This window comes from Bos grunniens, chromosome 19 (assembly GCF_055505025.1).
Source record: "Bos grunniens cultivar Pamir isolate PY7600 chromosome 19, Bosgru_T2T1.0, whole genome shotgun sequence".
NCBI classification, from domain to species: domain Eukaryota; kingdom Metazoa; phylum Chordata; class Mammalia; order Artiodactyla; family Bovidae; genus Bos; species Bos grunniens.
This window is the reverse complement of record NC_141183.1, coordinates 6,791,212-6,809,640: the sequence shown is the minus strand read 5'-3', so window position 1 is coordinate 6,809,640 and position 18,429 is coordinate 6,791,212. Positions and strand designations below refer to the sequence as shown.

Below are 18,429 nucleotides of genomic sequence, written 5' to 3'. Positions count from 1 at the left end.
ACGGCCAAGCTCGGCGGCCCCTGGGGGTGGTCACCACTGCTCACCCGGGCTCTGAGTCCGGCTCCCCCTCAAGTCCTGTGGGGGGTGGGGGTCACCGCCCCTCCCCGCTCCCTGCCTTTCCTCCACCCGCACTGCACTCCTGTCAGCTGTTTATAAACTGCCACTGGCCCTCCCTGATCAATAAATTTCATTACCAGACACAAGGTAGGAAGATCCATGCACTTCCTTGAAGACCGCAGTGGCCAGGCCTGGCATTTCTAACTACAGGACTGAGTCTGGACCCCAGGGAGCCTTGTGTGGAGGGTGGCAGCCCTTCCAAAGGTAAGGGGACGATAGGTGAATTAGGATTGAGTTGAGCAGTGGTTCCAGTTTGGGGAAGGGGGCGGCAACTGTGCCCCCACCTCCTGCTGGGGACATTTGGCAAAGTCTGAGGACATTTTTGATTGTCAGGACTGGGCAAGTGCTACTGACCGCTAGTGGGGACAAGTCAAGGGTGCTACTCAAAGTCCTACAACACGCAGGGCAGGCCACACGGTGAAGAAGGGCCAAGCTGGAGAAACCCCGGAGCAGACGAGGGGAGGGAGTCCTGCACATCTGAGCTGCTCTCGAACGAGTATGTTCATTTTCTATCAGTTTCGGGTAACCTAGAAGTCTAGGCTGCGGGGCACACACACGCAACGATATAAAAAAACCTGAAACTTCAAGTTCCTAGAATTCTTATAAAGAAATCAGAGTGGACCGTAAATCACGAAGGTTAGGAAGGAGGTTTAAGAGGTGTATGCCCTCGCTTCGATGTGCATTCTGTTTCAGAAGCTTGCGTTTGGCAGGAGGCTGTGCAGTGACAGTCTCTTATAATGAGACAGGGAAAGAGAGGCAGGACGAAAGCAGAGCACAGAGGGCCCAGACACAGCCGTCTCGTTCTGATGAGTTCCGAGAGTTCTTGCTGAGGCTGGTCCGGTGGGGAAGGGTGGAGGCAGGCTCTGGGGTGACCTCGATCACCATCGCCCGTCACATCCCACCACAGTGATAAGTGGATGCTTGATGTCCTAAGAAACAGCCAAGAAGATTCTAGTTTCCACAGTCCCTGCCTCAGCTCCAGCTCAGCACAGCCACATTCAAGACCGGAAAGAGCCGGTGGAGACGCTCCCCTCTGCCCCTTGGACGAAGGGGCAGAAAAATCTCCCAAGGTAACTGCAAGGTCAAGCATTTCCCGAAATGTGTCTGACTCTCTGTGAAGGTTCGGGCATTACAAAAACTAAACCCTTTAACAGATCATCTCCCAGAAGAACAAGATTTGGAATGGAGGCCTAAGATGTTGTTGCCGGAACAACCGACACGGACGGCAGCATCTGAGCTGGCTGCTGTCCTTGCGATCCCACCGGGCAGCAGGTGGAGCACGCCGGGAGGTCACGATCAGCCTGCAGAGTCCAGACGGCAGCCCCGAGCACAGGCTCCTGGCGCCCTCTGCTGGCCACTGTGAAGGCACCCTCCCCACACACAGCCACACACCACCCTGCCGTCACTGCAGGGGGGTGCTCTGAGCTGTCCTAGACACAAGAGTCCAGAAGAAAAGAGACAAGGCACAGGCAATCAAGAAAGAGGCAGAGAACCACCAGCCGCCTCCACTGGAAAGCTGTTTGGGACCCAAACTCTATGAGCCATAGTTGGTAGTGAAAGTCAAAGACGCTCAGTTGTGTCCGACTCTTTGTGACCCCATGGACTATACAGTCCATGGAATTCTCCAGGCCAGAATACTGGAGTGGGTAGCCTATCCCTTCTCCAGGGGATCTTCCTGACCCAGGAATTGAACCGGGGTCTCCTGCATTACAGGCGAATTCTTTACCAGCTGAGCCACAAGGGAAGCTCCCCCTAGTTGCTAAATTGTTTTTAGTGTCTGACTCTTTGCAACCCCATGGACTGTAGCCCACCAGGCTCCTCTGTTCATGGGATTCTCCAAGCAAGAATAGTGGAGTGGGTTGCTACTTCCTTCTCTGGGGGATCTTCCCGACCCAAGGATTGAACCCACGTTTCCTGCATTGGCAGGCGGATCCTTTACCACTAGCTGCTTTTTTACTCCTGATACACTGAACAGGGAGGGAACCAAGAGAACACCTTGAAGGGCTTCAGGCCTCCCAGCAAGGTGGCTTCTCAGGCCAAGAATCTGTTCCTCTCTCTCCCGTGCCCCGTCACCAGGCGAGGTGGAACCCCCGACCCGGGTGCCCCGGCCCTCGGGAAGGCACCAGCTTTCTCCGCCCACTCCCCACGCAGAGAAAGCACCCTCACCTTTATTGAAGAACATGGAGGCCATCTGTCCCATCTCCACCCGGTCTGTGATCTCGAAAAGGTTTGATCCGCGTCTCTCTGTGGAGCCAAGAGCAAAGAGGGGGGTGTTATTTTTTCCCATGAGGACAAGCTCCTAGGAGGGGTGCTGGGTTCGCTGAATCCTCCAGAATAATGAAATCCCAAGGGGCTCAAACTCTTAAGAAAACTTTTCCTTCTGTTTCCTGCTTGAAACATTTTTAAAACCCCACAGAGGAGGCTCCCTGGTGGTCAGGACTCTGAGCTTCCACTGCAGGGGCCACAGGTTTGATCCCTGGTTGGGAAACGAAGATCCCACGTGCCTCCAAGTGTAGCCAAAAAATAAACAAAGGAAAAGAGAAAATGTCTATAGAAAGGGAGCCAGGGATGCTCACTGTGGGGTGAGTGGGAAGGCGGGGATGCCTCCCTGGCTCAGCTGGGCTCTGGGTGTGTGTCTGTCCCGGGGGCCGGGAAGGAGGGGAGTTAGAGACCAGACACGGACTCGGGCTTCCAGGGGCCGAGGTCAAGGGCCCTCCCCAAGCCGCAGGTAACAGTTGGCGGCAGATCCAGTAGCGGGGATCCTGGCCCGGCTCCGCTGTATGTTCCCTGCTGCCTTCCTGGGATCAGCCCTCAGATGGGAAGTGCTCTCAGAGGGTCTCTGCAGGGAGAACCCCCGCCCCCACCCTGAGCCATCTCCATGAGGAAGGGGAACCCCGTGGACCAGAGGGGAGTGCAGCCCAGCCCAGAACCCCAAGACTTACGCACAGACAGGATGGGCCGCTTCTCTGCCCGCTCGTAGGTGTCCTGGGCGAGAACGTCACTGTCAGAGGCCGAGGAGGAGTCGTCGTCTTCCTCCTCCTGGGAGGGGGCGGGATGCAGAGGGTGAGGAAGACAGGAAAGAAAAGGGGACACCCAAGGGAGAACCTGCTTGCTCTGTTCTCTCTTCCTAGAAGGTATCTGAGCAGGGGGCTTTCCATATTTCCAGGCTGTCCCATCAGAGGGTCAGAGGTGCTCAGAGAGAGAGGTGCAGCATGGGTCCTGGGATGAAGTTTCCCAGGTCAGAGGGAGAAGGGAGCAAGGAGGGAATGCCGAAGAGCACCAGGGGAGCAGGGAGCAAGGAGGGGATGCCAGGGAGCACCGGGGGAGGAGGGAGCAACAGCAGAGGCTGTGCATATTCTGGAAGCTGACATGGCTGCGAACTTCAGCTCCTCGCTAAGGTCCAGAGGGGGTCCAGGTTCTGGAGAAGGAAATGGCAACCCCTTTCAGAATTCTTGCCTAGAGAATTCCTTGGACAGAGGAGCCTGGTGGGCTGTAGTCCATGGGGTCGCAGAGTCGGACACGACTGAGTGAGTAACTCTCTTTAACGTTTCCGGGTCCCAGAGCTGCCCACGGTCAGGAGTGGGGTGCGGGGAGAGCCCTGGCCCACTCTCTGCACTCGGCGGCCCTGTGACGGAGCCCAGGGTGGCCCACACACCTGGCGGGTTTCCATCCTCTTCCAGCGGAGCTGAGCGTTGGCTGCCCCCATGGCCTCCACCACAAAGGTAGTCGTCACGAAGCTGCAGGCAAAGGCCATGGGTTAATCGCCAAAGGCAGGGAGGAGGTTGGAGGAGATACAAAATAAAAGGAAAAGTCGTTGAAAACCGGACCCGACCAACCAGCCAGCCCAAAGCATTCTCTCTGCTGAGGAAGGAACCCCAAGTTCCAGGATGGGTTTGACCCTGTAAGAAGGGGTGCGTGCCTCCACGGTGCCTCGCGGGCTCGCCCTGATGTCTGTTTATATTTAGAACGTATTTCAGTGCACAGGAGACCAGGGTGTGAATCAAGCTGATGGGAAGCACAGCGTGTGACCTTGGGGGAGAGGTGATGCGGGGGCAAGGTGATACAGCACCCCAGGAGGGGCCTGCTGGGGGCAGAGGTGGGAGAGATGGGGGTAGAGAGACAGCAGATGAGACTCTACACTGGGAGGAGGCGGCTGGTCCACAAGCGGGCTGCCCGGGGCTTCAGGGAAGGGCGGTGGGCAGCTCTCACTTCTCCTCGCTGGGCAAGCGGCCAACATGCTGATGAACGGAGCACAGGTGTGGACGACTGAAAAGTGTGCTTGGCTCTGGAATCACCACCCTCCCCATTTTACTTCGTGGGGGGGGTACTTTTAATTACTTTCCTAATAAGATGGCTATATTAAAATAATTGTTATTTTAATGTTAGCTATTAAAGTAAATGAAAAAAGAATACAATAAATCAACATATTTAATTGATAAATTAAAACATATAAACAGACAAAAATATGTTAATATTTTAACAGCCTAATAATCTGGCCCGAATCAAAACGGAGATTGGGAGGTGGCGTCGGACCTTTGTGAGAAGTGAGACTAGAGCGAAGAGAATCTACTTTTTTTAAGGAAACCGGAGAGACCGGGGTGACAGCAAGAATGCTCTGTGAGCAGACGTTACGGGGCAGGGCCGGGTTCCTGCTGCTAAAACCCGAGTGACCCCACCCCTGCTGAAAGAGTGGGTGGAACATTCAGGAACATGCACCTCCCTCTTTCTTGAAGCTGCTGGGCAGGCGGGCTTGCCGCAGGCTCACCTCGGGTGCTGGCACCTGCCGCAGGCTGGCAGTCAGGCGGTGGGCACAGGGGCGGGGGGTGGTTGCCCAGGAGTTAACCCACACCCAGTGGGGGTGGGGCAGCCAGCCCTGAAACTCCAGCCACCGCAGCTCCTCCTAGAAAGGCTTCTCATTATCTTGCCTAAGTGACCATTTTAAGGGCTTTCCATTGCCTCTTCTTTTGGGAAGTAAAACTAAAATCCATCTTAATTAAGGCATAAAGAGGCTCTCGTGGCTGCGCTAAGCCAGCTCATGGATCATGCCGAAATATAATGGGTTGGAGGGGCATGGCGGCCCCTGCCTGGGTGCCCCCAATAACCACTTCCCTTTCAGACGGCTGCCTGCGCTGAAGGTCCTTTGAAGGGGACAGTGGAGTCACAGGAGGACAAGGACGTCTAGGGCTCCTGGCCACAGAGCTTGCAGGACATAATGAGCCCACAGCACCTTGAGGCCACATACAACCCCCCGAGAGGAAAACACGGGAAGAAAGGGGAAAACAGGGACATTTTCCCACCCCGTGCAGCCTCCTCTAGGTCTTAGTTGACTTCAGCTACTAAATTCTGTGGGGATTCCTGGGTGGCTCAGTGGTCAAGAATCCGCCTGCCAGGGCAGGAGACGTGGAGTCAGTCCCTGGGTCAGGAAGAGGCCCTGGAGGAGGAAATGGCAAGGTCCTCCAGTATTTTTGCCTGGAAAATTCCACGGACAGGGAAACCTGGCGGGCTACAGCCCATGGGGTTGCAAAACAGCAACTACACAAGTGACTTCTTGTTTAGTGACTAAACAAGAACAACAAAATCCCTCTCTGGCCTGGGGCCCTGCCTGTGAGTTCCCTGAGGAGTGGCCCGTAGACGCAGCAGCTGCCGCATCCCGGGTGAACCACGCACACCTGCTCACGGTGCGGGCGCCCCGAGGGCTGGGCCTCCTGTTTGCTGCTGGGCACGAAGCCACGTGAGATTAACACCTGAATATGACTGCACCTGCCTGCTTATCGCTGCTCGGTGAAACTACCTTAAACAAACTCTAAATTCCGAGCTGATTGCCTGGATCACCTGAAACGTTAGTCGGCATCTCTTCTGTGGCTGGGTGGGAATTTCTCAGGGAACGAACGTTGATGGTCACATTCAGAAATTATGGGCACGGCAGAGGAGGAAAGCCAGCCGGGGAAGAAACACGTGAGCCCCACATGAGACATCCTGGAGCCTAACTGGAGGTCTTCGCCTGTTTTTTTTAATTCTGCTAATGTCTTGCTGTGCCTCGGGGTATGTGGGATCTTAGTTCCCTGACCAGGGATGGAACCTGTTCCCCCTGCAGTGGAATCTCAGAGTCTTAACCACGCTGGACTGCAAGGGAAGTCCCTGGAGGTCTTAACTTTCCAGTGATCGGGGGTGGGCAACTACTCCATCAGCGTGAACCACCCCCGCCCCAAGACCTTTGGGTCTCCTCTCCTTGCTCTGCGAACCTGTTACCAGATGTCTCTGTCAGACGGATGGAGAGAGCTCGGGCTCCCCGGGGAGGTGCCCCCAGTTTTACCCCCAACACTTCCACTCCAGGATGGCCTCTTACCTCATGAAGCCCAGGAATACCAGCAGCACCAGGCTGACTAGCCACCCGGCTGTGGCAAAGGCCTTGGGCATGGTGAGCGCACCGGTGCCCACGATGAGGTTGAACATATACACCAGTCCGACCTGGAACCGAGAGAGTCAACATCTGAGCCCAGAAATTGACAAGCCTCACCACCCCCAATGGCTCCCAAGGGTGGCGATGACAAAACCCGTGGAGACCAGGAGGCCTTAGCCAGGAGGGCACGTAAGAAGGCAGGGCTCCTCTCGGGTTCCAGGGAGGCGGGATCTGCAGCTGGATGCTGGGCGACCAAAGCCCGTGGTCCATCCGTCTTTTCAAAATGTCTCTGGGGCTCGGTTTTACCCTCCTCTTTCGCGTCATCACCCCCATCACTTCATCAGTGCGTATTGTTTGGAGCTGCATCTTAGATGGTAGCTCTCTGCTCAACCCGGCTTGCAGGTTTCCCGAGGATGGGCCAGCACGTCTGGGGTGACCTGGCACAGAAACCAACCCACACTGCTGACCCTCCAAAAAAATCCTACTTTTCCAAGGCCACTGAGCATGCAACCCAGTCCTCCTCCACCCATCCTTGCAACTGCCCTTTGGGACATCAACATTCATGCTGGTTCCCTTTGCCCGCCCTTGTTTTTTAAATTTGAGAGGAAATTCCCCAGCGGTCCAGCGGTTAGGACTCGGTGCTTCCCCTGCTGGGACTCAGGTTCAATCCCTGGTTGAACTAAGATCCTCCTGCAAGCCTTGTGGCAGGGCCAAAATTAAAAAAAAAAAAAAAATTTGAGATATACTAATTCATGTGCCATAAAAATTCAGCCGTTTAAAGTACACAGGTTTTCAGTATATTCACAAGTTCTGCAGTCAGCACCACCATCTAATTCCATTTCATTACCCTCCAAAGAAACCCCCTACTCACCGGGAGCCACTCCTAACTTCCTGTCACCCCTGGCAACCCACCTCCCAGTGGAACTGCTGAGTCACTGACTTCAGGTTTGAAGCTTGAGTTCACACCAACTGGACTCCAGCTCAGCTAATTCCAGTGATTCCCTTTTCAAGATCTCCACCATGAAATTCTTTTCTCTGACCCGAAGCCTCGGCTCCCACACCCCGTCCATCCTCACCCATCTGCCTTTGTGCTCCGTGTGTTGCCCAGTCCCCACCCTCCCTCCCCAGGCCTCCCACTCCGCCGTGGCCTCACTGACAGTCGGCGGGTTCCTGAAAGCTGGCACTACCCCGCCAGCTCCCCACATCTTCCCTGTTCTAACCTTTCTGACCCCAGGCCTCGGAGATGAATCAGCATCCGCTTCCTCAGTTCCCTAATATGAAGCTGCTAAAGGCTCCTGGAATTAAAAAAACTCCTCACGATGAGGGCACTTCCCTGGTGGGCCATCGCTAAGACTCCTCATTCCCAAGGCAGGGGCCCAGAGTGCAGTCCTGGCCAGGGAACTAGCTCCCACCTGCTGCAACTAAGGTTCAAAGGCTGCAACTCAAGATTCCGAACGCCATAACTAATATCCGGTGCAGCCAAACAAACAAATAAATAATAAATAGCTTTTTTAAAAATTAAAAAAGCAATTCTAACGCTGAGTCCTCTGACAGATGAGGGTCCCTTCCACTGTGGTTGGCGGCATCAGATTTTCTTTCCTCCTCGTGGTGGACTTGCGAGCACATCCCACGTAAAGGCTCCAAACCTCAGTCTCCAAAACCCAGACCTGGGGCACCCGTCTCTCTCAAGTGAAGGCTGTACCTAGAGCGATGCTACAGAGGTAACGGAGACCATCCGATGCACACTCCCCAAGCCTCACTCCTCCCTTTCTCATCTCCCAGTACCGAGCAGCTTGCAGGATCTCAGTTCCCCAAGCAGGGAGCGACCCCTGGGCCTACGGCAGTGAAGCTGCAACTCCAGGGACTTCCCAAGCCTTGCCCCTTTCGAACTCAAAAATCGGTGCCTCCTCCCTCCCCTCCTTAACCACCGAAATGAGAAGCCTGAGCAACTAGAGTAGCCCCCGCTCCCCAAAACTGGAGAAAAACCCACACAGCAATGAAGACCCAGCGCAGCCAAGAAATGAGATTAAAAAAAGCAGCAGCAGCTATATCGTCTGCTTTCATTTCCCATAGTTTGTGGTTTCCATCCCTAGAACTCTCTTGAAACTGCGTTCTTAAAAAATCACTAAGGACCAAAAAAACAAACCAAAAAGAAAAATATAATCACCAATGACCTCCTAACCCAACGGCTGCTAGTCTTTAACCTCTCTTCCAGTTCTGACATTGGCAGTCTCTTTCTCTCTGCGTATCTCGTCCTCAGCAGCGTCACTCGAGCCTATGGCTTTAATTATCACAGGGGACAGAAGAGGAAGGTGCTTCTCTTAGTGCGAACCTTTCTGCCTGCGAGTCCCCTCCACCTAAACACCCCAGAATAGCCCTAGAACTCCTTTCCCTCCATATCTCAGTGCTGGCAATTTTATTCCTAGAAGCCTTCACAAAAGCACTTGCAAAATTCTTTGGAACCGTCCCTCTTCCCTCCATCATTAGGCGAGGTGTACAGAACAGATGGAAAAACTGGATTCCAAGAGCACGAATGACTTCCGTGGGGCTGGATGAACTGAGAGTAGGATGCTCAAGGGTGTGACTTCTTGACTAAAAGAGGATTGGCTGGGGAAGGCGGGAGCGGGCAGCCCACTTAGGAGGTCGGGCTGAACACACACACATAACTACCCATAAAAGAGTCAACAAGCACCTACCATGCAGCACAGATTCTGCAGTGGGTACTGCTCTCTTTATAACTCAAATGAATCACTTCTGGCCTGAACTACAACAGCAGGTTCCTAACTGATCTCCCTACACCCCACTAAACCGTGTGCTGCATTCTAAATCAGAAACACTAAATCAGGACCCACTCTCAGATGAGCCTCAGTTGGATTTAAAAGGAAGAAGAGAAGTAGGGAGTGTCGGTCACGGCCTCGGGGTAGGGGTTGATGGGCCGTCGGAGTGCTGGACAAACGGGAGGGCGTCCTCTAGAGAGGACACAGCTCTGCCCAGGGCACCGAGCTCCTGCGCCTCCCACCCAGCCCCTCATCTCCCACCCACCACGGGGCGGGGGGGGGGAGGTGGTGCCCACTCCAATGCCGCGCCCATTACAAAGCCGGTCCCAGCCTCCCAAGTCCATCTTGCTCCCAGTCTCAGAGCCCTGGATTGAGAGCACTTCTGATGCCCTAGTCGGGGTTTCTGGTGTTGATGTGTTTCTCTTTCCCGTTACTAAGTCTGAGGCTCGCTCTGTCTCACTGCGTCTCTCTGCATTTCTCGGGGTGCCTGGCACACGGCCTCGAGACGGGAACCCTCGGGGGCTCCGGCTCAGTTCCCTCTGCGGTGAATCTGACGGTCTTCATCCCAGTCTCACTTTGATCCCGGAGGCAGATCCCAGTCCCATGTTAAACGTCCCAGTCTCATTTCGATCCCTAGACGGATCCCAGAAAGATCAAGAGAAGTTGAGCTGTCTTCCTCTGGCTCTCGATGGGATCACACGACCAGCACGAGGTGCTTCCCCTGCTGAGAGTCCTGGCCCAGGGAGACGTTGCAAGAATGAATGTGAAGGTGACGGCTAACCTTCTGAATTAACTTTTCAAAGATGTGAGTGTCCTTAGGCTCACTTTGACTTTGTGTGTGTTAGTCACTCAGGCAAGTCTGACTTTTTGCAACCCCATGAACTGCTGTCTGCCAGGCTCCTCTGTCCATGGGATTTCCTAGGCAAGAATACTGGAGTGGGTTGCCACTTCCTACTCCAGGGGAATCTTCCTGACCCACGGATCGAAACTAAGTGGATTTTTTACTGCTACGCCAGCTGGGAAACCCCAACTTTGACTTTTGCTGGGGTTAATTTGAATCACCGGGACTTGGAGGGGAGTACCTCCAGGTGTGGGCGGGGGTGGGTGTGGGTCAGTGAGCTCGCCCAGGTCTGCTCGTTTGCTCACTTACTCAATAGCTACTGAGAGTGTCCAGTGATCCTAGCCCTGTGCTCAGAACCTGGGGGACGACAGGGAGCAAGACAGGCAAGAGGACACAGACAAGAAAACAAACAACGGTCACCACTTTGGAGAAGTGTTTGGAAGGAAAGAACCAGGGCTCAGTGACAAAGAATAATGGGGCAGCATTTCCGGGAGAGGGCGGCCTTGTGGTGACATTCCAGCCAGGACCTGAAGGCTGAGCGGGAGCCATCCAGGCAAAGGGCCAGGAAAGAGACTGGCAGGGATGAAGGCCGAAGGTGGGAGAAGCGGAGGGGTGTTCCGGGAGGTCTGAGGCCAGTGTGGCTGGAGCACGACCAGCAAGGCTGCAGACAGACTCCCCGCCCCTGGTGCACGGGACAGGGAGTCCGATGCCACTGCAGGAGTCTATGCAGGGCACTGAGAGACCAGGCCCGGGTGAGGACCTAGCGTCTGGTCTTCCAGCAGCTTCATTCCTCGAATGTCGCGCTTTTTTTGCCACACTGCAGCACAGTACATGCATTTGTGCACGCTCAGTCGTGTCTGACTCTTTGCGACCCATGGACTATAGCCTGCCAGGCTCCTCTGTCCATGGTATTTACCAGGCAAGAATACTGGAGTGCCTTGTCATTTCATTCTCCAAGGGTTCCAGACCCAGGGATTGAACTCGCATCTCTGGCATCTCCTACACTGGCAGGTGGATTGTGCCACTTCTAATTCCCCAATCAGGGATCGAACCTGTGACCCCTGCAGCGGAAGCATGGAGTCTTAACCACTGGACCACCAAGGATGTCCCCTGAATATCACTTTTATAAGTCGTAACACTTATGAAGAGCAGAACCTTATTTCTTTATGGAAAATGGCTCTGGTGATGGTTCTCATGATAGAACTTAAGAGAAGGCAAAGAGACCTAAGAGAGTGATGGTTCTGAGCCAGAAGTTTTATAGGAATGTGAATTCCCTGGTAGTCCAGTGATTCAGTTCAATTCAGTTCAGTCGCTCAGTCATGTCTGACTCTTTGCGACCCCATGAACCGCAGCACGCCAGGCCTCCCTGTCCATTACCAACTCCCGGAGTCCACCCAAACCCATGTCCATCAAGTTGAGATGCCATCCAACCATCTCATCCTCTGTCGTCCCCTTCTTCTCCTGACCTCAATCTTTCCCAGCATCAGGATCACTTCAAATGAGTCAGCTCTTTGCATCAGGTGGCCAAAGTACTGGAGTTTCAGCTTCAGCACCAGTCCTTCCAATGAACACCCAGGACTGATCTCCTTTAGAGTGGACTGGTTGGATCTCCTTGCAGTCCAAGGGACTCTCAAGACTCTTCTCCAACACCACAGTTCAAAAGCATCAATCCTTCAGCGCTCAGCTTTCTTCACAGTCCAACTCTGACATCCATACATGACCACTGGAAAAACCATAGCCTTGACTAGACGGACCTTTGTTGGCAAAGTAGTGTCTCTGCTTTTTAATATGCTGTCTAGGTTGGTCATAACTTTCCTTCCAAGGACTAAGCGTCTTTTAATTTCATGGCTGCATTCCCCATCTGCAGTGATTTTGGAGCCCAAAAATGTAAAGTCTGACAGTGTTTCCCCTGTTTCCCCATCTATTTCCGAAGAAGTGATGGGACCAGATGCCATAATCTTTGTTTTCTGAATGTTGAGCTTTAAGCCAACTTTTTCACTCTCCTCTTTCCCTTTCATCAAGAGGCTTTTTAGTTCCTCTTCACTTTCTGCCATAAGGGTGGTGTCATCTGCATATCTAAGGCTATTGATATTTCTCCTGGCAATCTTGATTCCAGCTTGTGCTTCTTCCAGCCCAGCGTTTCTCATGATGTATTCTGCATATAAGATAAATAAGCAAGGTGACAATATACAGCCTTGACGTACTCCTTTTCCTATTTGGAACCAGTCTGTTGTTCCATGTCCAGTTCTAACTGTTGCTTCCTGATCTGCATACAGGTTTCTCAAGAAGCAGGTCAGGTGGTCTGGTATTCCCATCTCTTTCAGAATTTTCCACAGTTTATTGTGATCCACACAGTCAAAGGCTTTGGCATAGTCGATAAAGCAGAAGTAGATGTTTTTCTGGAACTCTCTTGCTTTTTCCATGATCCAGTGGATGTTGGCAATTTGATCTCTGGTTCCTCTGCTTTTTCTAAAACCAGCTTGAACATCGGGAAGTTCAGGGTTCACGTATTGCTGAAGCCTGGCTTGGAGAATTTTGAGCATTACTTTACTAGCATGTGAGATGAGTGCAATTGTGCGGTAGTTTGATCTTTCTTTGGCATTGCCTTTCTTTGGGATTGGAATGAAAACTGACCTTTTCCAGTCCTGTGGCCACTGCTGAGTTTTCCAAATTTGCTGGCATATTGAGTGCAGCACTTTCACAGCATCATCTTTTAGGATTTGAAATAGCTCAACTGGAATTCCATCACCTCCACTAGCTTTGTTCGTAGTGATGCTTCCTAAGGCCCATTTGACTTCACATTCCAGGATGTCTGGCTCTAGGTGAGTGATCACACCATCATGATTACAGATAATCGTGAAGGTCTTTTTTGTATAGTTCTTCTGTGTATTCTCGCCACTTCGTCTTCAAATCTTCTGCTTCTGTTAGGCCTCTACCATTTCTGTCCTTTATTGAGCCCATCTTTGCATGAAATGTTCCCTTGGTATCTCTAATTTTCTTGAAGAGATCTCTAGTTTCCCATTCTGTTGTTTTCCTCTATTTGCATTGATCGCTGAGGAAGGCTTTCTTACCTCTCCTTGCTATTCTTTGGAACTCTCCATTCAAATGGATATATCTTTTCTCCTTTGCTTTTCGCTTCCCTTCTTTTCACAGCTATTTGTAAGGCCTCCTCAGACAGCCATTTTGCTTTTTTGCATTTCTTTTTCTTGGGGATGGTCTTGATTCCTGTCTCCTGTACAATGTCACGAACCTCCATCCATAGTTCATCAGGTACTCTGTCTATCAGATCTAGTCCCTTAAATCTATTTCTCACTTCCACTGTATAATCATAAGGGATTTGATTTAGGTCATACCTAGGACACCACATTTCCAATGCAGGGGGCACAGGTTCAATCCCTGGCTGGAAAACTAAGATCCAGCAAGCCACGACACAGCCCTCCCTTCCCCTCTCCCCCCAAAAAAACTTTCATGGGTAAATTAAGAAGTACAAGAGGCATTTGTGAATTCAAGGATGGCTGAAGGTGTTGGGATGTAAAAGTCAAGGGTCTATTGTCAAGCAGGGTTTCTCAGAGCATTGCTGATACTTGGCGCCAGATTATTCCTTGTTGTGGGGGCTTGTTCTGTGCGTTGTCGGGGTGTTTAGCAGCATCCCTGGCCTTTAGCTACTAGACTCCAGTAGCCCCCACCTCGCCCCTGTGTTGTGACAGTCATGGGATCTCCAGACACTGCCAGATGTCCCCTGGTAGGCAAGATAGCCACTAGCTGAGAACCACTGCCAATAAATGCATAGTGAAATAAACACACTCCCAACAGAAGCTTCAAATAGATCTCAGACCCTATAAGACCTTGCTGCTGCTGCTGCTAAGTGGCTTCAGTCGTGTCCGACTCTGTGCGACCCCATAGACGGAAGCCCACCAGGCTTCCCTGTCCCTGGGATTCTCCAGGCAAGAACACTGGAGTGGGTTGCCATTTCCTTCTCCAATGCATGAAAGTGAAAAGTGAAAGTGAAGTCGCTCAGTCGTGTCTGACTCTAGCGACCCCATGGACTGCAGCCTATCAGACTCCTCCGTCCATGGGATTTTCTAGGCAAAAGTACTGGAGTGGGGTGCCATTGCCTTCTCCTGACAAAGAAGTTAATTAGTGATCAACTGTTGGCAGTTAGCATAAATGGGTAATCCCATTTGTCTTGGGATGTTGCTATTTTTCAGTCTGAGGCTAGTATTCTGGGCCTGGGGGTGGCGGACAGGGGGAACCCTATAGGAAAATGCATGATGTCTCCACCTTCCTGGCCAGAGTTAAACCCTCTTTACTTTCTGTCAAGGGGATCAGAAAGGACTGATCTCAAGGAGCAGAACAAACAGGCAGGGAGCAAACCTGAGCTGAGCCCCTGGTCGGGTGGAAGGCAGTTGCAAGGCAGGAGGAAGCCGGTGTGTGTGTGGGGTCCCCTCTTCTGCTGGTTGGTGACTGTTCTGTGGGGACAGCCTCCAGGGAGGCAAGACAGAAAGCAGACGAGTAGGGCGCAGTCTCAGTAGAGCGGCCCTGCAAACTGAGCTTCCTCCCATTCTCGACTCTTCCCTGTGCCTGACCCCGGGGACCCGCCGCCCCCCACCATGCTCTAGGGGTTCGGTGCAGCGTTCCTGTGGTCCCACCTAAGGGTGCGCACGAGGTCGGCGGCACCGGCATGTTTCAACGGCTTCCCCAACGACAGCTGTCACAGGAAACAGAAGGTGGTGGAGATGGGGAAGCAACAACTTGGGTTTCAAGCAGCGAAACAAGCCCTCTTTCCTTCGAAAGCACCGTGACCCATCTTCAGCAAGACGGGCTGGTGGGGGGTGACCTTAGCAGCTCCTCTCTGTGGGTGGGGACCCCCTTCTTCCTCTATTTCGACCACAGGATCCCTTCAGTCCCGTGCCACTTGTGGTTCCCATACATGGGGACACAGACAAGCCAGTTCTGAGATCACCTATGAGGGCGAGGTGCACAGGCCTGACCATGCTCCTGTGACCCCCACTATCCTCAAGAGGGCTCGTCATCTGAGCCCCCTGTGAGGCTCATCACACATCGGTTATGCAGAAGAATGCAGGCGAAGGCAAACACCCCTGACGCCCACGAGTGGCAGGAACTCACAACAGGGCACAAAAAGGTAGGGAGCGGCTTGGGGCTGGGAACGCACCGCTCAGCGTCAGGCTCTCCCAAGGCAGGCAGCGCGCTTCTGCCTGTGCTCTGCTGAGCAGGGGAATTCAGCTGCAGAGGAAAGCAGAGCCTGCAGTCAAGTCTGTTCTGCAGTCCCTCTGGGCTCAGTGCGGGGAGGTGGGGGGTGCATCTCCAACCCTCCTGGTCTCACAAGGGATTAAGAACCATTCTCGCAGGATGGCAGAGTCACAGAAACCTCAGGCAGGAGGCGTGTTCTCCGCTCGAATCCTGACCGCTAACTCCTGCTTACTGCCACCTCACCCTTGGTACCATCCACCTTCCCCCACCTCTCCCTTCACCAGCACGATTAGAGAACACGAGCTGCTGTTTATGGTCAATACCCAGAGGAGGCCCTTGAACGCAGACCTTGAACAACACCCAACACAGAGGAGATGGAGGGAAAGAGTTTTAAAAAGCGGAATTTGCGGAGGCTGTTAGGTCTCACTGCCCCATTTCCTGGGGGCACACGCTGACGTGTGAAATGATTACTGAACAGCTGGAGGCCCAAGAAAAGTGGGCACATCAAAGGCTCTCCTTCCCAAGGCTCAGCTACAGAAATAACTCATTTCCTCACCTCTAAGCTTACAGATGTTGGAAGATGACACAGGAGCCCTGGTGACGTTTACAGACAGTGTGGACATGTCATTGCAGATACCCAGAGGAGGCTGTGGCTGTTACATAATTCCACAGATGAAAGGAACATGATCCGAACCATTTCAAGGTTCAAGAAGGACTAACCTGATCAATCATGAGGGGAAGGGGCTTCCCTGGTGGCTGAGGGGTAAAGAATCTGCCTGCCGATGTAGGAGACGAGGGTTTGATCCCTGATCTGGGAAGATCCCACATGCCCTGGAGCAGCTAAGCCAGTGACCCACAGCTACTGAGCTCTAGATCCCATGAGCCCCAACTACTGAAGCCCGCGCATCCTAGAGCCTGCACTCCACTGCAACAAGAGAAGTCACTGCAATGAGAAGTCCAAGCACCACAGTTAGCGAGTAGCCCCTTGCTGGTCACAACTAGAGAAAAGCCCGTGTAGAAACGAAGACCCAACACAGCCAAAAAAAAAAAAAAAATTACGAGGTGAAGAAGGGGCCCTTGGAATCACACACGAATGGCACAGGACCTTGGTGTGAGGGTTTTTGTCAGCTCTTCTCAGAGGTGCTTCCTTATCCATCACATCACAACTCAGCAGAGACAGGGGAGCGTGGATCCCCAGGGAACTGCAATGCAGGGCAGTTGTTTAAGGTCAGGGACTTTCAGGAAAGAGGACTTTGCTACTTAAGGCAGTGCTGCCTTTTCCTGGGATACTTAGCAGCACTGGGATACTTGGTAGCAACATGAATCACTCATTTGATTATTCCAATCCTCCAGTCCTTCAACTATTCACCCAGGCAAGAGGACTCCGTGATGGAACCATGACCAATCTTCTATAACACAAAGAAGATAAACTGAGTGTATGTGTGAGGGTATCACAGACCCACAACAGTGAGAAATCTATCATTGTAATTGTTCTAATTATAGGCTCCAGCAAACCACAAGTGGAGGTCTCCGCGTGCGTTCTCTGCCTCTTACACCATCCAAGACTATAAAAGTTGTGCAACATAAAGTTCAGCTAAGAAGTGAAGTGGTTTCAAACTGCTGAGTGGAGCAAAACCCAGAGTCAGCGGCCCTCATGCATATGAACTGACCTCACAGTTTGCAAGAGACAGCAGCCCTGAGATAAAAATAAGGGGCAAGAAAGTCCATTTTGTGTTACTGACTGCTCTCTGATCAACATGTAAAGAGTTAACAAATCTGACTCTCATCCTCTGTTTACCATGGCTTGCTGCTGACTTGGGTTCCCAGACCCCAGCGGTGAAAGCCGCTGGGCTGACAAGCACAGTCCACAGGAAGCAGTGCGCTTCTCTAGAAGCCAAGGGCACCGATGTGGTCAAATTAGGCCCCCAAAGTGAAACTCACGTAGGGAGAATAGAGCTCCCCGGTCTCTGTGATTTCGCCTGCCATTTCCCAAAGTGAGGAAGGGTCCCTCGGCGGTCAACGTTTCTTCCTCGCTGGGGTGGCAGCTGCTGCGGCTCCCTGGAAAAAGAAGAGACTTCAGCTTTCTCATGGACCTAGACAGCGGTTGGGGATGTCTGCAGGGCCACCCCCTCCCCATCCTTTAATCAGACGCTTAAGGCCTCAGGGGCTTCCTGGGTGGCTCAGACAGTAAAGAATGTGCCTACAATGCAAGAGACATGGGTTCAATCCCTGGGCTGGGAAGATCCCCTGGAGAAGAGAATGGCAACCCACTCCAGGATTGTTGCCTGGAAAATCCTATGGACAGAGGAGCCTGGCAGGGTACAGTCCGTGGAGTCGTAAAGAATCGGACACAACTGAGCCACTGACACTTCATGGCCTCAACATCTGGCACCAGACAGCTGGGAGAGAAGTATCTCCCTGTATGATAATGACACCTGGGTGGTCTCTTTCTACCTTTCCCTGACTGTGCAGGGCATGTACTCATTGCTGCTCAGACTGCAAGTGATTTAAGGGTCCTCGGATGCCACTAAGTCTCACCCAGCACAAGGGTCTCATCAACACACTCTGGTTATCCCCATTCAATGCCAGCAACAGCGAGCTCACGATCGCAACAGGGCAGCCAAATAACTGCCTCCTCCGCCTGGGGCTTGCAAGGGGCTGGGGGCTTTCCGAGCTCACCCCCGCAACCCAACTCCTTGTCCCAGAGCCCCGTAGAGGGCCTCCGCTCCACGTCCCCCAACCTGCCCTGGGGCTCTCGCTCCTCTCCGATCCTCTTCCCCATTTTCCTCCCCTCTCCTGAAGGAGCCCCGAGTCGGACACGACCCCAGCCCACCCCAGCCTCTCGCCCCGACACCTGCAGCGAAGCCAGCTCTGGGCCGCCGCGGCCGCCTCCTGCGATCCCCGGGGCTGCGACCGGCGCCAGCTGTCCCGCACCAGCGCCCGCAGCACGCATGCGCCCGCGCCGGGAGCCCACCTTTTCCGCGCGCGCCGCGGGCGGGGCGCACGGCGCGGATTGGGCGCCTCTCGGGGGCGGGGCTGCGCGCGCGCCTCCGCGGCCACCGTCTGCGGGGCGGAAGTAGGCG

At 53.2% G+C, this 18,429-nt stretch overlaps 1 protein-coding gene across 4 annotated transcripts in view; it reads right to left on the bottom strand.

The window, feature by feature from the left end:
* The window catches only part of SLC38A12 (solute carrier family 38 member 12), a 54,599-nt gene extending 36,311 nt beyond the window's left edge, over positions 1–18,288 (bottom strand). For 3 of the 4 annotated variants that reach the window (XM_086355975.1, XM_086355977.1, XM_086355978.1), the window contains exons 1-6: positions 18,201–18,288; positions 17,288–17,404; positions 6,464–6,585; positions 3,773–3,854; positions 3,060–3,156; positions 2,284–2,361 (exon numbers count right to left, since the gene is read on the bottom strand). In XM_086355975.1, the coding sequence (XP_086212101.1) occupies positions 2,284–2,361; positions 3,060–3,156; positions 3,773–3,854; positions 6,464–6,585; positions 17,288–17,332 (424 nt within the window). In that variant the 5' untranslated portion in view covers positions 17,333–17,404; positions 18,201–18,288. The remainder of the gene's footprint in view (positions 1–2,283; positions 2,362–3,059; positions 3,157–3,772; positions 3,855–6,463; positions 6,586–17,287; positions 17,405–18,200) is intronic. The other variant, XM_086355976.1, reaches the window with a different exon arrangement.
* Positions 18,289–18,429: the final 141 nt, after the last annotated feature.